The sequence below is a fragment of the Sinocyclocheilus rhinocerous genome, unplaced genomic scaffold (genome assembly GCF_001515625.1).
Source record: "Sinocyclocheilus rhinocerous isolate Xijiao unplaced genomic scaffold, SAMN03320098_v1.1 scaffold1623, whole genome shotgun sequence".
In the NCBI taxonomy this organism is placed as follows: domain Eukaryota; kingdom Metazoa; phylum Chordata; class Actinopteri; order Cypriniformes; family Cyprinidae; genus Sinocyclocheilus; species Sinocyclocheilus rhinocerous.
In genome coordinates, this window is record NW_015657306.1 from 192,621 (window position 1) to 217,033 (window position 24,413).

The 24,413-nt window shown below is 35.4% G+C and overlaps 2 protein-coding genes and 1 pseudogene across 3 annotated transcripts; 1 reads left to right on the forward strand and 2 right to left on the reverse strand.

Annotated features, from left to right (window-relative positions):
• Positions 1 to 1,909: 1,909 nt before the first annotated feature.
• Positions 1,910 to 6,230, reverse strand: LOC107720979 (gastrula zinc finger protein XlCGF8.2DB-like). The gene is made up of 2 exons (XM_016528821.1): positions 6,144 to 6,230; positions 1,910 to 2,925 (listed from the first exon to the last, which is right to left on the reverse strand). Exon 2 carries the CDS (start codon positions 2,918 to 2,920, stop codon positions 1,910 to 1,912), a length of 1,011 nt encoding a protein of 336 aa, XP_016384307.1. The 5' UTR covers positions 2,921 to 2,925; positions 6,144 to 6,230.
• A 1,948-nt stretch (positions 6,231 to 8,178) lies between these two features.
• Positions 8,179 to 24,413, reverse strand: part of LOC107720980 (gastrula zinc finger protein XlCGF57.1-like) — a 51,586-nt pseudogene continuing 35,351 nt past the window's right edge.
• On the forward strand, positions 18,464 to 21,972 carry LOC107720999 (SLAM family member 5-like). 2 transcript variants are annotated; one of them, XM_016528844.1, is made up of 6 exons: positions 18,464 to 18,832; positions 19,153 to 19,482; positions 19,660 to 19,959; positions 20,586 to 20,708; positions 20,887 to 20,954; positions 21,822 to 21,972. In XM_016528844.1, exons 1-6 carry the CDS (start codon positions 18,784 to 18,786, stop codon positions 21,870 to 21,872), a joined length of 921 nt encoding a protein of 306 aa, XP_016384330.1. In that variant the 5' UTR covers positions 18,464 to 18,783; the 3' UTR covers positions 21,873 to 21,972. The 2 variants fall into 2 exon arrangements, with proteins under 2 accessions (XP_016384330.1, XP_016384331.1); XM_016528845.1 differs by lacking the exon at positions 20,887 to 20,954 and having other exon boundaries at positions 18,465 to 18,832; positions 21,822 to 21,971.

Consider the following 24,413-nt stretch of genomic DNA (forward strand, 5'->3'; position numbering starts at 1 on the left):
GCTGTGTGCCTGAAATCAATCAAGTAAAACAGCTTACAGACGATTTATCATATTACACAAACTGCATTGTTTTGACACTGTTGCAATTAATGCTTCAATGCTTAACATTGACACTTCATTACCTGTTCAAAATAATCCATTAAACAAGTAGCTATTTGAGGAGCTTGCACTAATATTTTCAGCTCCATTCGTTTGCTTGTTTCAAGGACACGCCCACAACAAGCGAACTAATGACTATTCACGTTAACTCCACCAGCTGGAACAGTTTTTCACAGGAACCGAATATTACTTTTACTTTACTTTTACTTTTAGTCATTTAGCAGACGCTTTTAGCCAAAGCGACTTACAAATAAGAAAAAGTAGTTAAAACTAAAAGCTAAAACTCTATAAATACTATATATATACACACTTAAGAAAATAAAATAAATTCAATAAAAATGACAAATGCATACAACAACATTTCAAAACTAAACATTTAAATGAAAACAAAATAAATAAAGTATAATAATGATTCTAACATAACACTAAGCCAAACACCAAAAAACAACTACATATGTGTATGTACAGCCACACACATATACATATACATGTACATATATATAAATACATTCAATACATATATATTATTTCATTTCCATATTACACAACACCCTTGGACCTAGGTGAACTCATAGCTGGCTACGGGCCTGCACCTGATGGACAAATTGTGTAAATGCAACGAAAGCACAGCCATAACATGCATGAATGTAACAATGACGCCACAAGATGTTTTCATGAAAATGTAATCTACTTAAACGATAAATCATTAAATGCCATTAAGTATGGAGTGTAGGTAATTTGTGTTCTTTTATTTTGTAGTGCTTGTTTTGAGTGCTTCAGGTTAATCGGGCCAATGAGTGACAATATGTTAACTCTTCTTTCATTATACATACAAGTGCCGGTCATTACTAAACCCCACAATATTTGTGTGTTTCCAATGTGTGTTGTCAAACTTCATTTACATTTACGTACGTCTTTAAAGGTTTAGTAAAACACCATACTCATAATAGATGAAAAAGATTAATAAAAGACGCACAGATGACACAATACCCAATAAAACAAATCAGCAACCACTCATTTAAAATGGTTTCTTAAGCAAATTGTGTCTTCTTTATTATATAAATAAGCAAAACACCAAGCTGGCCGCCTCAGAAAACCAAACACTGAGTAAGGGCGCTTGATGTGATGTCATCACTGGGAGGCGAAAGCTAGATAGCACACGTCTGCAAGATGTCTGTTAAAGATCGTTTCATCTGGAAAGCATCTGCTGTGTACAAACATCTGACAGATGTCTCTAAGATGTCAGTTTTACATACATTCTAAATCATAAACATCTTAAAGACATCTCCTAAACGTCTATTTGACACCTGATAGGAAATGTCCTATAGACGTATTGCAGATGAGCAAACACTAAAAAATACATCTTGCAGATGTAAATGCAGACGTCAAATAGACGTCTCCGTGATGTACGTGTGCTATCAGGGAATTGACAATAGATTATGAAAAGCGTGCCAAATTCTTTACAGCGACAAGAACTCTTCAAAATTACACATCAAACAAAAGTAAGAGAAAGGACTGCACTAAGTCAAACTGCTTGTCTTTGTTCCAGCTGCTCTTTTTCTGCTTATATGAGCACAGAAAACTTTAGAAATGTATGGTTTCCATAAAAAGTAATGAAATGAGATACACATGCATTATAAGAAATTCAAATTTAAATTGGACAAAATACAAAAATCATATGGAAGCATAATGATTTGAAATATATTTTAAACAAAATGGTATATAATAAAACTTTTTTAATATATTATTCTTTTGGGAACAACCCATGCAAATGCAAATGGTATATAATAAAACTTTTTAAATATATTGCTCATTTGAGAACAACCCATGCAAATGGAGGGCAGTGATACGGCTTCTCTCCAGTGTGGATCCTCTCATGTGATTTCAGATATTCTGACCGTTTGAATCTCTTGTCACAGTGTGAACACTGGAAAGGTTTTTCTCCATTGTGAGTGCTCTGGTGAAGCTTCAGTTCAGCATCTCTAACAAAAGTCTTTCCACACTCGAAGCACATATGATCCTTCACGCCGCTGTGCCTTTTCTGATGTAATTTTAAACTACTTATTTGACCAAAACTCCTTCCACAAAAACAACATACATAAGGCTTCTCCTTTGTATGAACTTTCAAGTGGTCCTTCAGGGCATCCGCCCTAAAAAAATTCTTACCACAGTTATCACAGTTAAATGGTCTTTCTCCAGAATGAGAAAGCAGATGTGATTTAAAAGTGCATGACTTTCTGAAACTCTTCCCACACTGATCACATGTGTGTGGTTTCTCTCCAGTGTGGATTTTCATGTGATCTTTAAGGGCTCCTTTTTTTGTGAAACTTTTTCCACACTGATCACATGTGTGCGGTTTCTCTCCAGTGTGGATTTTTATGTGATCTTTAAGGGCTCCTTTCTTTGTGAAACTTTTTCCACACTGATCACATGTGTGTGGTTTCTCTCCAGTGTGGATTTTTATGTGATCCGCAAGGGCTCCTCTTTTTGTAAAACTCTTCCCGCAATGCTCACATGTGTGCAGATTCTCTCCAGTGTGGATCTTCATGTGATCCCTAAGGGTTCCTTTTAGTGTGAAACTCTTCCCACATTGATCACATGTGAATGGTTTTTCTCCATTATGAACTCTCATGTGAAGTTCAAAACTTTGCTTGTTTAGAAAACTCTTCCCACACTGAGGGCAGGTAAAAAATGTACTGGCTGTTCTTTTCAATAAAAAATTACTTGTAGTCTGCGAACAGCTCAAAGATTTTTCTTCAATTTTGACATGATGTTTCTCCTCCACTTCACTCAGTTCTTCACTCTCTGCATTCTCTTCCATCAGGTCTAAAATGAAAGTAAGAAAGGTTTAATTTTCAGCAAATCATATAAACCAAGCGAGAAATGTGAAGGAAAAGGACATAAAAGTGAACCTTGAAGTAATAACAGAAAGTAGAAAAATGCTATACAATATTACGCAATAGCATTGTTCCTTCAACCTTGTTATATAATTTTCCTCTTTATAAAAATCAGAACATATCTTCAAATTCAAGTTGATGTCACTACACCCCACAAGTGGAAATTGCAGGAAATTACAGGAAATTATATCACTTGGACTCTTTTTGAATTGTTCTGTGGTAGGAGATGCAGATCTGCCTAAAATCAAATGTAAATCAGTTACTTAATTGACGTTTTCATGAATTCGAACATTGTAAGCATTTATATTTTGTTTAACTATCAGTATATCAAATTGTTACTTAAATTAAAAAGTTACTTAATTTATTTTTATTGTTCTAAATCCATACAAACTTACTAACAAAGAAACTTAAAAAAATCTAAATATAATGTAAGAATTAAAAAAACAGAAGAATAACCCAACCATCTATGTTCAGGCTATTTGTATCCCTTCAGAAGTAGCGAATGGTGTGTGTACATTACAAGAAGTTACATTACAACTTATTCCATGCAAGCAGAAACTTAAAGGGTTAGTTCACCCAAAAATGAAATTTAGCCCATGAACGCCGACCTCATACGTCATCAGCCCGGAACTGCTTCCGTGTACAACTATTGGCGCAAGCTAGATTAAAGTGATTATTACGTTTTAAATATGGTTATTTTTCTTACAAAAATGCATCGATTCGCTACAGGAGGCCTTTGTTCACCCCCCACAGCCGTGTGAGGCACTTTTTATTATGTATGGATGAGCTTTATTTCACTTTTTTTGGACTGATGCACTGCAACACCCGCTGACTGCCATTAAACAGCTTGGAAGATCAAAGACAATTTTTAATACAACTCCGATTGGATTCGTCTGAAAGAAGAAAGTCATATACACCTAGGATGCCTTGAGGGTGAGTAATTCATGGGCTAATTTTCATTTTTGGGTGAACTAACCCTTTAAAAGAGATAGATTACAAAAGAAACGTGTAGAGATTTGTAAGCCACAAATCACAGTCCAACTGAGTTAAAGGTAATTTAACTTGTCATTTACATGAACTTTTTTCACTGTTTTTAGTTATTTGTCGTTATATGAAATGTGGTTTATCACAGACTATGAGAAAATAAATGCAGTTAGATGTATATCTTGTAAATATCAAAAGTAGTGATCATGTAGTTTGTCTTGGTCTGCTGCACCAATGAAATGAGCTTTGAGAAGCAATTTAAGCATGATCTGAACACATCAGCATAATGAATGAGGTGAAAAGCGGAACTACTGAAATGGAAATAAAGACACTTTTAAGCAGCTCTGTGATACTCCTGAAACGAGCCTTACAGCATCATCAGTACAGATATCACTTTATTTTAAGTGTTCCCAGACAGCACACGTACGTCTGCAAGATGTCTGTTAAAGATCGCTTCATCTGGAAAACATCTGCTGTGTACAAACATCTTTAAGATGTCAGTTTTACATACATTCTAAATCATAAACATCTTAAAGACATCTTCTAAATGTCTATTTGACATCTGTGATAGGAAACGTCCTATAGACGTATTGCAGATGAGCAAACGCTAAAAAAAAAATGTCTTGCAGATGTAAATGCAGACGTCAAATAGAGATCTCCATGATGTACGTGTGCTATCAGGGTTTGCAATAGAAACAGATTATTTGATTCTAGATACATGCTAAAAAGTATAAAACTGTTCTATATTATTATTATTTTTTTGTATTTTTGAGTAATGACAAACTCTTACAGCAAAACAAATTCAAATGACACTCATCTTTACAGTAGTTTTTCCAGCTTCCTTTCTATGTGACACCATTTGTGACCCTGGACCACAAAAGCAGTCTTAAGTCGCTGGGGTATATTTGTAGCAATAGCCAAAAATACATTGTATGGGTCAAAATGATTGATTTTTCTTTTATGCCAAAAATCATTAGGATATTAAGTAAAGATCATGTTCCATGAAGATATTTTGTAAATTTCCTACAGTAAATATATTAAAACTTAATTTTTGATTAGTAATATACATTGCTAAGAACTTCATTTGGACAGCTTTAAAGACGATTTTCTTAATATTTACATTTTTTTGCACCCTCAGATTCCAGATATTCAAATAGTTGTATCTCGGCCAAATGTTGTCCTATCCTAACAAACAATACCTCAATGGAAAGCTTATTTATTCAGCTTTCAGAAGATGTATAAATCTCAATTTCGAAAAATTGACCCTTATGACTGGTTTTGTGGTGCAGGGTCACATTTTATTAACCACCACAACAGGTAAATAACTTACATACAGCAGCATAATATATTATATCAAACATGAAATTAGTGGTTTTTCGTGCTATTTAAGGTTTTCTAATTTCATGTTTCTGGTGTCAAACTTCCTTCAAATTTATCTGCATATTCATTTATCTGATGATGGATTTAAAAAAGGTCTGCATAGCTCTTTAAAGCTCAATATGAAGTATTTAGCAGTAACACTTAATATATACTTTGATTTTAACAAAGTAATTACTACAGATTTGACCCTTATGACTGGTTTTGTGGTCCAGGGTCACATTTTATTAACCACCACAACTGGTAAATAACTTACATACAGCAGCATAATATATTATATCAAACATGAAATTAGTGGTTTTTCGTGCTATTTAAGGTTTTCTAATTTCATGTTTCTGGTGTCAAACTTCCTTCAAATTTATCTGCATATTCATTTATCTGATGATGGATTTAAAAAAGGTCTGCATAGCTCTTTAAAGCTCAATATGAAGTATTTAGCAGTAACACTTAATATATACTTTGATTTTAACAAAGTAATTACTACAGATTTGATTTTCAAAGGTAAATGACAAAAGATAGTTTTCAAATAAAATCGCTGCAGCACTACTTGTGACCGATTCCCATGAATTCCCCTCACAGATCACACCTCGACTTTTGATCAAGTGACATTCAGTTAACAATAAAACTATCGCTCCAAACATAAAACGCGATCTTTCACACGCAAATACAAACACACAAGATTGCTCATGTGTTTAAGAATGAACTTGTTTCGCACATCGTTGGCTTCTACGCTAAATATTTATTTCAGCCTGCAGACGTCAGAACAGACGCACAAGTAGAGCTTACCCGATGAAAACAATACAGAAGCGACCCTTCACAGAAAGGCTGCTTCCACTGCTTCTTTTGAGGTTTAATTGGAAACGAATTGGTGCATTACCGCCACCGACTGGTATGGAGTGTGCATCAGAATAACATATTTTCCCTTCCTTTTTATACCCTCTCAATTAATTTAGTTATTTTATTTATTGAAAAATAAATAGCATTCAGGTATTTTGTAGAATATCTACTAGCTCAAACTGAATTTATTTTTTCTATCACAAAAGAACTCGAAGTTTCTTGTGAGAACGCTATAATTTTGCAATATAATTTTTCCTCCCATTTTATATTGTTTCTATCTCTGTACGATGGCTTAAAGAATATAAAAACACAATTTCTACAATATGAGATGAATAAAACACCAATAGCACATCAATAGTAGCCTACATCAAAACAAATCCAAAATTACACCCATCTTTTTAGTCGTTTTTGGTAGTGAATATTTACACGTAAAAAGTGCTCTACTTTCCTTTATGAACGAGAGTAAATGAAACAAGAGTGATACGTTTTGTAGAGGAAGTACAGTTAAGACTCATAGACCAAAGATTTCTATCAATCAAAGAAAACTTTACTGAAAAGAAATGTGTTTACAATGTCAAGAGCAAGAGTCAGCTCTACTCTTCAAAGGAAAAGAGATTGCATGTGCCAACACACAACTCTTCCTCAAGGTGAAGTTTCTTTCAGCAAGTTGCAGTTCTTTTCCCCAAAACAGAAGAGACACAGAAAGACTCACACAATCACCGGTATTCACAAAATGTTTATTTCTTCTTATTCATCATTCTTAGTAAATATGAATCTAATATCTGTTCTTAAACAGAGAATAGACTAAAGAAGGGCGTCTATGACCTATGTGACTTTAGACCACTTAAATCACTTAACAGCACGACAGTTACTTGAGAATATAAGCTTATGTGTGTACTACATGCAGCAAAGAACTTCATTTCTAGTAGGAACAAGACAGTCAAAAACATCTCGAACAATGTGTATTTGTTGGACATTATCTCGATGGAACTCTCAACTTCTCGTATACATGGATCTAATGTGAAAAGTGTAAATTTATGGCATTCAGCTTTTAATGTGGTGTCAGCTTTTCTAAAATCTTTGTAAAAATTATTTTATTGCTATTTATTTATCTATTATTATTAATTTATTTATTTTTATTATTACTATTTATTTATTTATTTTTTATATATACATATTTTTATTTTTATGATTATGATTATTATTTTTATTTATTTATTTATTTTTCTTTTTAAGTCTACCAGGGTTGCGGTGGGTTCTAAATTTACACAGTTGCTGTTTGTTTTATATTACTATTCCCAGAAGAAAATTCAATAAAAAAAAAAGTTTACTCACAGATATCATATAAATATAGCAAAGTCTGTTCTTGTATCAAGAACACTTTGCTTTACTTTGTTCAGGAAAGGAAAGCTTTCTTAAGCTCCAGCACTCAGATCTTTTGGGCTGAATGATGTGTTTCAGTCTAGATTAAAGATATCTCTTTGTTCAAGCATTGACATAACACATCTTATACCCTAGTATTTCAGCCATGTCTGATTAAATTGTAACAAATGCACATCCCAGAAGAAAATTCAATAAAGAGTTGTTAACAAAAAAAAAACAACTCGAACAATGTACACACTCTATTCTACTTTTATTTTATTCACTCACTAAAATCACTCCATAAAAAGAAATGTGAATGGAACAAAATCTTAATAAAGCATAATGATTTAAATAATACGAAGTAAAATCTTAAACAAGAATAACGATTTTGTTCATTTGGGAGGAGATCTGTCTTTTGAGTTTATTATCTTCATCTCACACTTGAAACTGTTGGTCTTGAAGATTAACTCTGTTCACGGTAACAACTTCAGACGATGTTTCATTGTCCTGTCACAGATTTATATAGAAATCACAGATTTTATTGCTCAATGTTTTATTGGGTCATGTTTGGTGAGGACACAGTATTGCATTTCTGGATCTAAAGATGAACTATACTGTTATTTCAAACCTTTTGGTTTTTGGATGACTGAGTTAAGAAGATAACCTTCCCACATGGAAGGCAGCGATACAACTTCTCTCAAGTGTGGATCCTCTCATGTACTTTCAGGGATCCTGAATGATAGAATCTCTTGTCACAGTGTGAACACATGTAAGGTTTCTCTCCAGTGTGGATCCTCGCATGTATTTTCACATATTGTGACCGACTGAATCTCTTGTCACAGTGTGAACACTGGTAAGGTTTTTCAGCAGTGTGGATTCTCCGGTGCAGTTTCAGTTCAGCATCTCTAACAAAAGTCTTCCCACAATCAAAGCACATATGATCCTTCACACTATTGTGTCTTTTCTGGTGTATTTTTAAAGCACCCAGCTGAGAAAAACTCTTTCCACACAAAGAACCCATGTAAGGCTTCTCCTTTGAATGAACATTCAGGTGGCTCTTCAGTGCATCTGTCCTAAAAAATGTTTTACCGCACTGATCACAGTAAAACGGTCTTTCTCCAGAATGAGAACGCAGATGTGATTTATAAGTACACGCCTTTCTGAAAGTCTTCCAACACTGATCACACAAGTACGGCTTTTCTCCAGTGTGGATCCTCATGTGTCCCTTAAGAGATCCTTTTTGTCTGAAACTCTTTCCACACTGATCACATGTGTGTGGTTTCTTTCCAGTGTGGATTTTCACGTGACTTTTAAGGCCCCCTTGATGTGCAAAACTGCTCCCACACTGAACACATGCGTACGGCTTCTCTCCAGTGTGGATTTTCATGTGTTCATTAAGGGTTCCTTTTAATGTGAAACTCTTTCCACATTGATCACATGTGTGCGGCTTCTCCCCAGTGTGGATTTTCATGTGTCTTCAGGCTTTGTTTTTCTGTTAAACTCTTCTCACACTGATGGCAGGTGAAAGACTTTTTGGCTCTTCTTTTCAATAAATTACTTTTAGTCTGTGAGCGACTCAACGATTTTCTGAGATCAGTTTTGACATGATGACGTTTCTCCTCCACTTCACTCAGTTCTTCACTCTCCTCCTTCTCTTCCATCAGGTCTAAAATAAAAGTAAGATAGGTTTAATTTTGAGTAAATCATAAAATTTAGAGACATTAAAAAGTGAACCCTGAAGTAATATCAGAAAAAATACAACTGCTATAAAATGTTTATTTTGATGCATTTATTAAAGGGATAGTTCACCCAAAAATGAAAACTCACCCTCAAGGCATCCTAGGCGTATCTGACATTCCTCTTTCAGACGAACACAATCACAGTTATATTTAAAATTGTTCTGGCTCTTCCAAGCTGTATAATGGCAGTGAATGGTGCCCCTGTTTTTGAAGCCCAAAAACGTGCATCCATCCATCACAAAACTACTCCACACGGCAATTCTGAAACTCTTTCCACACTGGTCGCATGCGAACGGCTTCACTCCAGTGTGGATTGTCATGTGTTCCTTAACAGATCCTTTTTTTCTGAAACTCATCCCACATTGATCACATGTGTGCGGCTTCTCCCCACTGTGGATTTTCATGTGTTCATTAAGGGCTCCTTTTCTTGTGAAACGTTTTTACATTTTAAAGGGGTCATATGATGCGATTTCATTTTTTCCTTTCTCTTTGGAGTGTTACAAGCTCTTGGTGCATAAAGAAGATCTGTACATTTGCAAAGACTAAAGTCTCAAATCCAAAGAGATATTCTTTATAAAAGTTAAGAGTCAGCCACACCCCCGTTTCAGAAGGCGGGGCATAGAGGAGAAACAATAATGTACAGTATGTGGAAAATAATGTGGTTTTTTTTTACTTTAAACCGCATAAACACATTTCATTACACCAAATACACAAAATAATGTTCTTTTTAGCAGCATCATATGACCCCTTTAATATAATCTCTACTAACTATATTCATAACAACAAAAGTGTAAGATCCTTAATTTGTTAGTCTTCTGTATGTGCAGTAACTACAATAATCATAAAACTGTTAAAATGTTTCATGTTTCCAGAGTCATATTTACCTACATATTATTAGTCTATAGATACATAAAAGAGACTGTGCAAGATAACTTACTCACGTTTTTGTAACTCTTGTGGTGGATTTAAAAAGCCGCGCCCCGCTCCTCACAGGCTCATTAGGACGTATCTAGCAGTAACGTCTAAAGTATATATTTCAATTTTAATCATGTAACTAAAACATATCTTTTTTTGTTTGTGTAAATATACCACAAAACTCATCTCACTTCAGACAAACGGACAGTGCGATGACGTCATCACCGCGAGACGAAATAAGTTAAGAAAAGACTTAACAAATACAAATACAAAAAATAAATACGAAAATATTAAATAATGTTTTTTTTTTTTTTTATCAGTACAGTAAGGATTGCCACTTTGTTCAAACTCCTTGCACCTGAAACGTTAGAAATAATACAGCGAGTTTATTTCAGTCAGTCACCAGAGGGCGCTATAGACAAGATTTAAAATCTAGTGCACGTGATGTCTTTGACACTGTCATGTGCCTTAGTTACCTTGTTGAAGTGATTATTATAAAAGCCAGATGCTTTCTAGAAATCTTCTGGCCCACTTGACTGTGACTGTAAATTTTGGGTGATTTCCACACACAACAGATGGGTGTTGAAAGCTGTCAGGATGTATGAATGTCTCATGGCCCTGCTGAAAAAACAATAGAATCCATCACAGACGTTCTAATGGTTTTCACTGCAAATACCATTACAAACATGGGGGATGTTTTAAAGACTGTTTTAAAAAAAAATAGACCATTTGAAAAAAGGGAATATTTAAAACAACAACCAAAAGTACAGTAAGTATTGTCACTTCTGAAATGCTAAGTATCTTAGACATAATACAGCCAGTTTATATCAGTCAGTCACCAGAGGGCGCTATAGACAAGATGTAAAAATCAAGTGCATTCCTCCAGTGTTTAGCTCAGTCATGTACCTTATTCTTGTTGTTAGTTAAACTAGTAGGCTACAATAATTCAAATTATACATAATCCATTTGTTAAAACAGATCAATATATGAAGTTTAAATTCATGTTTATGTACCTAAATCCACACTATCTCGAATACTGCTCCGGAGCGCTATTTCAGGCTTAGTATATCATCACGCATCATGTTGTGGAAATAAATTGTGAGACTTTTTGCCGAGATCTCGCGATAGGCCATGGAAACCTTTCCAATGTATGTTAAATATAAGGCTTGTTTGAGATGCTTCTCGCCTCGCCTGAAATGTAGGTGAGAGTAGGCGGCTGCAGTGAGGGGAGGAGTGAAATAAGAGCAGTCAAGACGGACAGTTCTGACCTCTGGAAGTGGACAGATACCTACGAGATTACTTATTTTGTTACTGTCCTCTGGCACTGTTTCATTACATTAATGTTGTTCATCTTTTTCTATTTTTCCTTTACAGTTGAATGTTTCTCATTGTATTGTTCTGATGTATGGCATAATAATAATAGCAATAATTTAAAAAAAAGATACCTACGAGATCAAAGGCAGATATCGCGTAATTCACACTCACGTGCTGTGCTGCTGGTTAACATGGTATGATTTCAGTTCTGTTGCCTTTATATAAAAATAAATATGATGAACAAGACACTCAAAGTGCTTGCTATTTAATTCCATACGAAAGGCGTATTTATCATCCATTTTTACTTTAATACATGTATTTTAGATTTTTATAGAAATATGACAACAATCACATTATCTCACACAAAGATTGCACTGTCATAGTGTTTGGGAACATTCTTGCATAATTTAAATACATAATCTTGTGACTTGTAGAAACATACAGAAACAGGGAAGCGAGACATGTGAAGTGCAAGAGTCTTTTTTAAATTAAAAAAAAATTATTATTTTTTTGTCAAGTGCAAGAGTCTCTGCAGACCTGAGCGAGCGATGACGTCATCACTGCGAGTCGCGCGAGACACCCACAGAGTTACGGTACACTTTGAAATATAAAAATTGTATTCTAGGATATGCACATGAGAGTGAACAGTCAGGTGTTTTTTTATTTATTCAACCTTATTTTGTTCCTGGGTAAATGTTTTACACATAAATGTAAATTTTGTTAGCGAGAGCCTTTCTTTAGAATTTTTCTTGAAGAGTTAAATCACTATATGTGTATGATTTCTGACTCTTCTAATAAAAAAGCTGTAAAAACTGTGAATTTGTTCAAAAGGTACATTGTTGTCTTGCTCCCTGGCATATGATATACTGTCATTCTGTTACATCTGTTTATAAAAAAAAGAAAAAAAAATTCACAGTACACCGTCACTTTTTTAAAATTAATTAATTAGTTAATTTTTTGTGACGTAACACAGCCTCTTACATGGTATTGTTTTGTCATGTTTATAATTAAATAAATGTAACTTTATTTGTATTGTCTGTTCTTGAAATGCTGAACGAGCACCAGAGGGAGATATAGACCACATTTAAAGTCTAGTGGAGGTGTTCTGAGTTCTGGCATTCTAGGTCCACTTTCTTGCTCCAACCCAATCAAACATACCTGAACAAGCGAATCAAGGTCTTTAGGATTACTAGAACGTTATAGACAGGTGAGTTTGATCAAGGTTGGAGCTGAACTCTGCAGAAAAGTGGACCTCGATGGCCAGAGTTAAGAAATCCCGATCTAGTGCATGTTTGCAAAAATGAATAAATAAAACTGCAGATGTGAAATTAAACGGCATAATACATGTAATTCATTAATTGCTAAAATGCAACATGTTAAAGGAAGATACAAAATATTGTTTTTAGTAAATAGAGCACTGAATGGTTGCATGTTCACAGCACTGCGCTAAAGTAGCATTTCTAGGAAACACTTTGAAGATATAAAAATGTGTCATCACAAAATTTCTAGTTTATTGCTTTATTAGTCGAAACTGGTTCTTGTTTTGCTTTTTTAAAAGCATCATGAGATGCATTATGCACTGTGACACACTACCTGCTCTGTTCAAAATGAGTCAAAATGAGATGCACTGTGGTCTTAGCCGGTCACATGTGGTACAGGTGGTATATGCTGTGGAAATGCTGTATGTGGGTGAAGAGCTAGTAACGGTAAGCTAACTTAACAGTTCTCACTCATAGGAGCCTGGTCTTGATGTCAACTGAGGTGCGACACAAGACAACATACAAATCCTAAGTTCCCATGATGTGCTGGGCATTGTCCACTGCACATATGTGCAGATTTATTTAGTAAAACATGGTTTAATAGACAGTAGCAGTAAGACTTTGAACATTAACCTCAACAGAGCTACTGTTATGTTCAACATTAATAGATTTCTGTCTCTTTGTTGTACAGGAAATAGTGGCCAACCAGAACCCAAAGTGTCAGAAAATCTCTAGATAGTGTGAACGAGTGGGAATAGACATGAATTGAAATGAGCTATTCAATGATCAGCTGCGAATGGACTCTGTGGATGTGATTTATGACATGCATGTAATGAAAATATTGAGCTGATCAATTATGGAGTTGTAAAATCTGAAGGGATAGTTTTTTCTTGCTTAGAGGAAATTGACAGGAAGAAGATGTAGATTAGATTTACAAATCACAAAGTTGAACGAGTAATGTTTCCGTACAGCACAAAGAGGTCACAGTCTTCATCCTGTTTGTGTCTATGAAAGACATCATTTTCTGATGTGCATATAGCTGCTGTGAAGACATTTCAAAGACTAATGTTGATTGTAGCTGAACTGTGAGGGGCAGGGCAATTTTCACTAAAAATGTATATTCCTAAAGAACAAGCATCAAGAAGTGGCTTTTTGGCTTCTGTATGGTTGTCTTGATTTGGTTCTGAATTTTTGGGTTCTTTTTTTCAAGGAAGGGATAAAGATGAACCACATAACTACTACTAACAGTAATAAAACCACCCACGTTGTAACCTTAATTGAATAGCGTGGGCTTACATAAAGCAAAAACTACAAATTCAACAGCTTTTATTAGTTCTAATGGCTAATGGCTTTTGTTTTAGCTGTGGGTCAATTCAAAATTTCAAATAAGTAACTTCTTAGACTTTCTTTTGAGAATTTGTATTAGCATGTTTTTGTATCATCTTCAGAAACATCCTCCAATCAGAATTGTTCACCGGTGTGTTCAGTGGTGAATGTGGGTCATGTGACTCTCTCCTGGTACAAAGGAAACAGTTTATTGTCCAGCATCAGTGCGTCTGATCTCAGCATCAGTCTCTCTCTACCTCTGGAGGTGGAATATCAGGATAAAAACAGCTACAGCTGTGTGCTCAACAATCCCATCAGCAACCAAACTCAACATCTGGACACCAGTCGTGTCTGTCACACGTGTACGTTAGCAGTGACATTAATAATTATATACTGAATGTATATAATGAATATTTTGTTACTCTCAAATGTATTTTAAAGGTCAACTCACATTGTCACTGATTTTGGTTTGTTTTCTTTTACCAACACATCAAATGTCTTCTACACTGTTTGTGACTTCATAATGACAGCTTATATGGAGATCAACAGCATTCTACAATGTCTTTTAGGACTCAATTACTGCACATGTATTACTGTAGATGTCATTCAGCTGTCACAACTTATTCCACTGAAACTAGCTGGTGTAGTGAGATTACTGGTCATGGCTTTAGCTGTGGGAGTGATATACTTTCACCGCAGGATCGGCAAACAAGCGAGATCAGAGGGCAAGTATTTCAATAAATGATATGAGACTTTCTGGGACAACATCAAGTGTTATAAAGATGTGCTGGAAGTAATGTATCAGAATCAGAATCTATTTTATTAGTGTTAAATCTGAACATTAGTATTAAAACTTCAGACTTGTGAGGAAGAGACTCATTACAGTTTAAAATTTTGTGTTTACACTACAATGATACACTGTATGTATGCAGTAGATAATGCATCTGCGGAAACCACAGGAGCTCAGAGAAAAAACGTTTTGTTTCCTTGTGGTTCATACTGATTTGTTTATTCATGATGTGGTCTTAGACAAATAATGCACTTAGTACAATAATTCTGATTAGTCCTGATTGTTTAGGCCACCTGCTCAAACAGATCAGTAAGTAAATTCCCGTTTATTTACAACATAAACTGTACATTTTTAAAACTGTGTATGAAAACATATGGTACAGTTACAAGTCATTTAAACTTCAAACACTGTATATTGGTGTGCTATCCACTAGAGGCAGTACATCCTGTTTTGATGTCAAAGGAAATAGCATAGGAACGCATATTGCTTTATTTAGTCATCATAAATGATGATCATATCATGAGGTATGTGTAATGCTTAAATACGCTCAAAATCTTCTCACACTGATCCAAGTGTTTGTGTTTGTAGATCTGACATCAGAACAGAAAATCATGTCAGAATATACACAGATAGTCTACTGCGTTCAGATGGGAGATCTGCCACAGGTCAGTAAACAGTTCATCTGAACACGACTGTTCAGTAGTTGTGTTGCGACGCCGTTGAGCAAAATTATTGCGGGTTACTCGGGAGACTGTCACAAACTAGCCGTCAATTCTGAATCCGGTTCTCGGTTTTAGACACTATATTTTTACAGTAGCCTATAGTTACTGATTAGTTTGTGAAATGTGTGTTTCTCTCTGTCTCTACAGAAATCACTGTTGGATGTGGGCAGAACCGAGACAGCTGTGAAATATCAACACTCAAAACTCAAAAGGCAGATTTCAGGAGAATATCAGCAGACCCAGAGTTCCTGTGTAGGAGTTACTGAATTCAATTAGATTTTGTATTATATACTTAATAATATATACATGTTAATTTGTATTATTGGGCCTACATATTAAATGTTGACTGTTATTGCGAAATACTTTTTTATCTGTTACCTAAAAAGATTTGCAGCAGTCCTTTACTTTTTCACTTTGATGTCTAATAAAGCAAATTTCATCTTGTGCATCCATGTAATGTTTAGAGTTAAACAAACATCACCAGAGGGGGGCTAGACAGTATTTAAAGCATCTTATATACAACATACCAATTATTTCCGTAATGGGCCTATGATAAATTTATGTGATTATCAAAGACATCCAACTAGTGCATATTCATATAGAAAAAGAATTAAAACCACGCTGATGGACGCAAGTCCTGAACGCCCCTAATGGTCTTCAGAGAGTTATGCTTCATTCACTGCCTTCACAAAAAGACTATTGTACTTCATTGTTTTTATGCTGCAATTTCACTTTATATAAAGCAGATGTTGTATGTAGTTGCAGGGAAATAAAAGCCCCCCATCACACCATTTGTTTGTGCAGCCCTATAAAGATCATTTAGTGCAGATGTCATCCACTGTGACCATTGTACCACCTTGCAGCTGCTTGTTGCTGAGAGGAAAAACAAAACATCAGATGTCAGTTTCCGCTCTTCTGTAATTAAAGTCGACGCATTGCTCTAAGCTGCCATTTGTACTGTAGGAAATTGTACCAAACAAAGACTGGGCATTTTCAGAGTGTTTACAGGAAGTGACTTGTGGTTAAAAGTGAGTCTGTCACATGTAGTTATGTGACATTATGAAACAGTAATCAAGAGTTTATAATTTTTTACTCTGGAATAAGGCTCATATTAAAGACTAAAGCTCAAGACAAAAATGATTAAGATTAAACTTGTAAGAAGCTTTCTGTATGTTTATTTTATGGAAAGTAATAAAGTCCTTTATTAATCAATAACACAATTGAAGCATCTTTAGCTAGTCTAGATGAAGAGCATTAGTGAACCACAGAAACAGAAATTGAACCATTTTTGCAGATTAGGTCCAATAAATTGACTTTTTAGGAGTACGTTTTGAGTGATATATAGTATGCTGTATTTCAAAAGATCAAGGGGAAATTAGATTTTTCATAATTTGACCACTTTAATATTCACACCAATTATAAATTCAGGCTTTAGTGTTGCAGAAAATGAGAAAACAAAATGGTATAAAGCAATAAAAGTAAATGCAAAGTATTACAGATATATATATATATATATATATATATATATAATTCTGTCTGTTACCACAAAGTCTTTCTTATTTCTGTTCATATTTCTGTTTTGCATCCAAGCAGACCTGCACAAGACCTTGCTTTTTTAATGCACAGAACAAATGCTTCATGCATGCTGACATATAACCTGCTCTGCTCATAATGAGATGCGCTGTCAGATGTGGTACGGCTGTCTATTACTGGAGATATGAGACGCAGTAGGTGTGCAGAACATGCTGTGGAAACAGTGTTTGTGGCCAAAGGGCTGCAGATTAACCTAGGGCCTGTATCAGTGCTGTAGAAAGAAAAAAGTAAATGTGTCACAGCATTACGTTAAAACAAAACACACTTCATCACATAAATGTATAAATTCAAATAAAATAAGATGTTCTGATGAACTTTGACCAGAAACTGCCAATAGATGCTGTAAAAATGATTGGCTGTGGACTTGAACAGAAACACACTCACATGTTGAGGAAGTTGCACAGAACTGAGACACACATGTGATAGCGGAAAAGCTAGAAGAAAGAAAATATAGTTGACAGAAAAGCTTACATGGACTTGTTGCTCTGAGGAAATAGAAGTCTGCATTGAGGATGGTGGCTGACCTTGACCTTGAGTTCCCATGAGAGAGAACAATGAGTCAACTGAGATTGAATATAGAAACCAGTTGTACAATTCCCACAAAACACCAGGCATTTGTGTAGATTCCTTTGTGTAAATCACAATTGGCAGTATAGAACTGTGAACATAAAGGATGGCATTTAAATTATTTTTGTTAAACACAGGAATAGCACAGGCATATTATTCACACACACATGCACATTTATCACACACACTTCTTTCAACATAAGAACATTTCAGGAAATAGTGGCCAACCAAAACCCAAAGTGTCAGAACATTTCTAGATAGTGTGAAATAGTGGCTATAGAAATGAAATGGCATTAACTATTCAATATAACTTTACATAATTTGTGTAGACTTATGTAGACTTTTCAGTCTAAATACAAGTAAAATAATAAAACTGGTATTTATATTAGAGATCTAGGAACTCATGAAAAACACTTAACTTGATCAGAGCTGTACTCAACAAGGATTATTGGTATTATTTTATTTGCTGAGAGGAAAATGTCAGAAAGGAGTTAAGATGAGAGAAGAGCTGCAAACCACAAGTTGAACAAAATAAAAACGATCCGTGCAAAAATATGCACTACAACACAGTTCCTGCTCAAAGTCTTCATCCTGTTTGTGTCAGTGAAAGAGCTGAATTTTCCCTGATGTTCATATAGCCACTGCAAAGACGTCTCAATGACTGATATCCACACCAGGTTTACTGTAGGCCTATGGCCTGCAGTAGCCACTCACTGTAGAACACAAGATCCAGGGGGCGTGGTTGGATCCACATCCTGGGGGTGGAGATTGGCAGGTTTAGGAATCAGCGGCTTTCTACCATCTTGAGCACATAAAGCGAAAACGTTACTAACGTTATTCCTCGATATGGGCGTTGTTTAAGCGTGTTTACTTTAATATCTACTTCGACTTTTTTATCGTTTGAGAAGAACGGAACGAATTCGTCATTTTATGTTTTTGGATTTCATCAATCAAACAATCGCCTCTACTAAATCATGAGGAGTTTGATCGGATTTTGTGAATATGGTTCATAAATCTTTTTTCTTCTGTCTGTGGATTTGGTTCTCACGTGGTAAGTATTTCCCCCCTCATTCTATTATATGGTGTTTGACTCCAAAATTAGCCATTTTTATCTTATATCGACATGTTCAGTTCTGGAGTTCAACATCTGGAAAACATCCTGTCTGCAAGAATAAACAACGGACTGCAGTTCAGTTCATGAAGAGGGTGTATTATTTATTTATTTTTTTGTGTGTGGTATATCATTACGTATTATGGCACGTATTTGTTTGAACAAGCGTTTTTTGTGGAATTGCTCATTTTGACATGCATTTTTCTCTAAACTTGTTTAAACCAAACAAACATGAATAAAAAATGTTTGTTGTGTTTCAGGTGTGCTTTGCGATACAGATGCAGTGAAATCAGTATCAGTGATGAAGGGAAGTTCTGTCACTCTAAACACTGATGATAAAGTACAGAAAGATGATCAGATAATGTGGATGTTTAAAGCTGACAATCCAGACACTGTTATAGCTGAAATCAACAGACAGAACATCTATATAGATGCCACTAATACAACATTTGAGAAAAGACTCCAGATGGACAGTCAAACTGGATCTCTGACCATCAGAAACATCAGAACTGAACACTCTGGACTTTATAAACTACAGATCATCAGAAACAGAATAATCTCGCACAAGAGTTTCACAGTTGCTGTTTATGGTGAGTAAGATTAAATGTCTAGTCAAAAACTAAGGTGGTGTTAATATCACTTTTTAAAAGTTACTGTAAATTAATAAAATAACACAGAAATAATAGTTGAGTAAAATTAAAGTTATGTTGTTTGTTTCATTTTTAGAGTAACGTTTTAATTTTACATTCTTTCTCTAATATTTCTAGCTCCTGTTCCCATTCCTGTCATCAGCAGAAACACTTCAAACTGTTCTTCACCATCTGAAAGATCACGTCAGAATTGTTCATTGTTGTGTTCAGTGGTGAATGTGGGTCATGTGACTCTCTCCTGGTACAAAGGAAACAGTTTATTGTCCAGCATCAGTGCGTCTGATCTCAGCATCAGTCTCTCTCTACCTCTGGAGGTGGAATATCAGGATAAAAACACCTACAGCTGTGTGCTCAACAATCCCATCAGCAACCAAACTCAACATCTGGACATCACTCAACTCTGTCACAGATGTAAAGGTATGTCAGCTGTGATATTTGTGACTATTATTTACTGAGCCGGGCTGCATTTCCCAAAAGCTTCGTAAGCCTAAGAAGTTTGTAAAAACGATCGTACTATGAATTTATAAATGAAATAATTAAAAAGTGCAGAAAAAATAGAAATACACATCTAAACTGAATGACTGAACCAAAAAAAAAATTGCATTAAGTGCATTTTTGGGAAACGCACGTGAAACAATAACGAAAGATCGTAAAATTACTTGTAGAAAACGCTCTAAGTCCTAAGATCAATCGTTATCGAGAAACGCAGCCCTGCTCAGTAGTTTTTGTTGTTAATGATGTTAATGATTGTCAGTACTGCAGGGTAACAACTGTTGTGCTGGTTTACCTTTAAGATCTTTAAACTAAAGATTGTGTTTAAATGTGTAACCTCAAGTGTCTTTTTTTATGTAGTTTAACTGTCTTTGTCACTTAAGCATTAGCAGATTTGAGTTTGTTTTGCATTTTGTCTTTTCTGTTATCACATCAAATGTCTTCAGTTTACACTGTCTGTGACTTCTCGTTGGTGTTTATAGAGATCAACTGCATTCTACAATGTCTTGACTGAAGTTGCGGGATTCATTTACATGTATTTCTCATTACAGATGTCCTTCAGAAGTCACATCTTATTCCACTGATATCAGCTGGCTTATTAATACTGGTCTTGGCTGTAGTTGTAGGGTTGGTATACTTTCACCGCTGGAACTGCAAACAAGCAATACCAGAAGGCAAGTATTACCTTTTTCATTCAATGATATTAACCTTTCTGGGTCAAAATCATGTTTTTGTTTTTTTTCTGAAAAAGTGCTACAATATCAGTTTTTAAAATACCATTTCAGATTTATAAAGTGCTTTTAAAGTTTGAAAATGTGATTATTATTATTATTATTATTATTATTAAAACAGTTCAGACTTGTGAGGAAGAGGTACTTTATGCCGAGACAACATTTTGTGCACGCAGTATTCACAGTACGGTAAGACACTGTATTGCAGTGTGCAGTGACTCTGTCTGCAGAAGCCACAGATGCTGAGAGAAAATCTGTTTGCGCTTGCACACGCGATGAAGCAGAAAATGTGCCATCCTGTGCTGCTGTCACTGTTTGTCCTTATTTGTCTGTGCATAATGTGGCCTTTCAAGCAGTTTAAACCACACTATTTCACTCAGTGTGTTTTTTTTTGCTTAGGCTTCAGTTGTTCATGGTTACAATGAACAACTTAATCAGACAACTTAAGAAACGTACACATTATACCAAAAATGTGCTCTCATTTCTTAAGAGTCAGTAGGGTTTACTAAATACTGTGATTATGCTTCTGAAAAGCCACAGGCATCTGTAACACAGTCACAGTCAGTGATGAATAGTGTAAGTCATCAAATCACAAAAGCATTTATTATCAATGCTGATGATTCAGTGGTGAGTCAAATCCAGGAAAGCAGTGCCGGAACTGCTAGGTGACTTTTTGCAGCCATAGACTCCATAGACAAAAATGAAAGTGTTTTAAAAAAAAAAAAGCCCCTAAATATCCTTCAAAAGCGATACTCTGATGTAGGTATTCTCTTTTTGGTAGAAATTGTGTGTACAACTTGCCAGTATTTAAGAAAGTTATTTAAAACGATCAAATAAAACATCATGCTTTTGCTATCATGTCCTGTGCTTGTAATTATCTTTGTATTCAACCGCTGACCATGAGCCAATTTATAGTGTTTATATACAGGAAAGATTACAAGAACATTACCAGACTGTTGGTATACACACAAACACTACTTATATAAACATACACACACTTTTTTTCATTGTTTTACATGTTTTAGTTCCTGATATTCATCTTTTGTTTTCTTTCAGAAACCAGATGAAGAGCACCACATCATATACTCGAGTGTTAATGCAAAATGACATGATCAGTGGTATTAGCATTTATTTTTATTTTTTTTGCAAATAATATGAAACAGGCATGTAAAAGTCATTTTGAAAGTGACATGACATGTGGCCAAGTATGGTTACCCATACTAGGAATTAGTGCTCTGCATTTAACCCATCCTTAGTGCACACACACAGCAGTGAACACACACCCGGAGCAGTGGGCAGCCATTTATGCTGCGGCGCCCGGGGAGCAGTTGGGGGTTCGGTGCCTTGCTCAAGGGCACCTCAGTCGTGGTAGCGTCATCAGTATTTGATCACTATTTCAGTATCAGCATTTTCTCTAGCTCACACTGACATTCCATGTCATAGAATGCTAGCAAATACACCAACATCCTATATTTGTATTATTCATTTTTTCTGGAATACTTGATTTTGATTGGTCAGTTGTTATTGAGCAGTCAAACATTTCTGAGTAATCTCCACTCATGTGGGTAACTCAGCATAACTGACCATTCATCCGGAAAATCAAATAGATATGTTTTAATGGATTATACCTAGTGTTACAGTAGGCCTTCAGTGTTTGGCGTCGGTTTAATCTAACTTTGGTCTGCCAACATGCTGTTACTTGTTCTGTGGGTAGTTGTTTACCTGTTAGGCAAGGCATGTTCATGCAAGCTCAGCTCTATTGCTGGAATCTTTCTTTTAAATCATTCATAGACACTTAAGTCTAAACAAAAGCCTTAGTTATTTTTTTCTGCTATCGGCTCTTTTAAAAATGTACTAACTCTGGTATCGTTTTTTATTGGCATACAAAAGATATCTATTTTTGTACATAATTTTGTATACATTTTCTATCATTTTTAGATCAATTCTTAACACTTCTGAAATGTATTATGCATTTATACTGCATTTATACTATTTTGTATTATTGTACCCTCACTTCTAAGAAGATGAATGTCAGGGTAGGATTCATATGAACAGTTTTAATTTGTCTACACATTCTGATAAAATGTTCTGTGTTCTTGTGGTGCCATCAGGATTTTTTTTTTTTTCCCTGCAGCTCCAGAATGATTAGTTAGGTGACATTTACATCATTGTGATTGGCTCACAGGCTGCTCACAGGAGGCCTCCAGGAAGGCCACATCTAGTTTGGCTGCTTCTGCGTTTGAGATGAATGGGAATTTTAACGGTTAACTGTCTTCAGTTATTATATAGACTTCCTTTTTTCAAACAGATTAGATCCTGAATGTTTGGCGCCCATTTTAATCCAACCCTAACCTAGCAGGTGTTACTTGTCTGCCGTTAGTTGTTCAGCTTGTCAGACAGGACATGTTTGTGCACCTAATACTGGACATTTTCCACTGTATTTTACATTTTAGCTCTGAGCTCATCAGAAAATGTTGTATTCCACAGCACTTTTTCAGTGTAGAAAAAAAGAAAAAGTGTACTAATACTTCTGTAATGTGTCCCCTACTGATTTTGACATACTAATACTGTACTATAGGGTGACCATACGTGCCATTTTCCCAGGACGCGTCCTGGCCAGGATTTGTTTTGGCTTTGTTTTCCTGTTTTCATGCTTGCTGAAGGTAATGATCGAAAAGTAGTTTGACCAATAACATGCACACATTGTACATAATGGACCAATCATGGCGTGTGAGAAGGTGGGATCGACGGTCAAAGCGATGCAATTTAGGCGTACATATTAGGTGTGTTCGACTTAAAAGCAGTGCGGCTCAGACCGATCAGTGTTTGACACCAAAGTACCTCGAGAGCGTTTCGAAAGCATAACCGTCTGTATGGTACTTTGATGTCATGCACCGATCGGTCTGCACACGCAAACAAAGCCAAAACCTAGATATTTTAGGCAATATAGAAATCCTGGCCAGGACGCGTCCTGGGAAAATGGCACGTATGGTCACCCTACTGTACTACTCTCACACGTAAAGCATGATTACAATGTAAACAAAACCTTTATCTTTTTCTAAATTCATGTATTAGACTTTAAAACAGCACTGACCACGTGTTTGTTATTAAACAAGTGTTGCCCCAATAAAAATAATTTTGCCGTCACAAAAAGTATCTATAAAGAGTCTTTTACTGTTTACTGACGTCTTCAGTCTAAACAGATAACGTTTGTCATGTTTTAAAGAAAGATGTCATTGTGGACTTACACAGTAATTATTTGACTAATACATAAAAGAACCTTGCCTCTGTGCTTGAGTTGTAAAACGTGGTGAATTCATGCCAGTGACACTAGAGGGAGCCAGAGCTTTAAAGGGGTCCTATTGTCTAAACAGCGTTTGTCATGTTTTAAAGAAAGATGTCATTGTGGACTTACACAGTAATTATTTGACTAATACATAAAAGAACCTTGCCTCTGTGCTTGAGTTGTAAAACGTGGTGAATTCATGCCAGTGACACTAGAGGGAGCCAGAGCTTTAAAGGGGTCCTATTATGCTCTTTTACAAAGTCTTGATTTTGTTTTGGGGGTGTACTAGAACATGCTCTCATGCTTGGTGGTTCGAAAAACGCATTATTTTTCACATAATTTACATTATTAAAATACCTTTC

Coding starts and splice junctions, on each gene's coding strand:
- LOC107720999 (XM_016528844.1), top strand. CDS start 18,784: ATGGTTCATAAATCTTTTTTCTTCTGTCTGTGGATTTGGTTCTCACGT. Junction 19,960..20,585: donor ACTCTGTCACAGATGTAAAG/GTATGTCAGCTG, acceptor TTCTCATTACAG/ATGTCCTTCAGAAGTCACAT. Junction 20,955..21,821: donor CACGCAGTATTCACAGTACG/GTAAGACACTGT, acceptor GTTTTCTTTCAG/AAACCAGATGAAGAGCACCA.
- LOC107720979 (XM_016528821.1), bottom strand. CDS start 2,920: ATGGAAGAGAATGCAGAGAGTGAAGAACTGAGTGAAGTGGAGGAGAAA.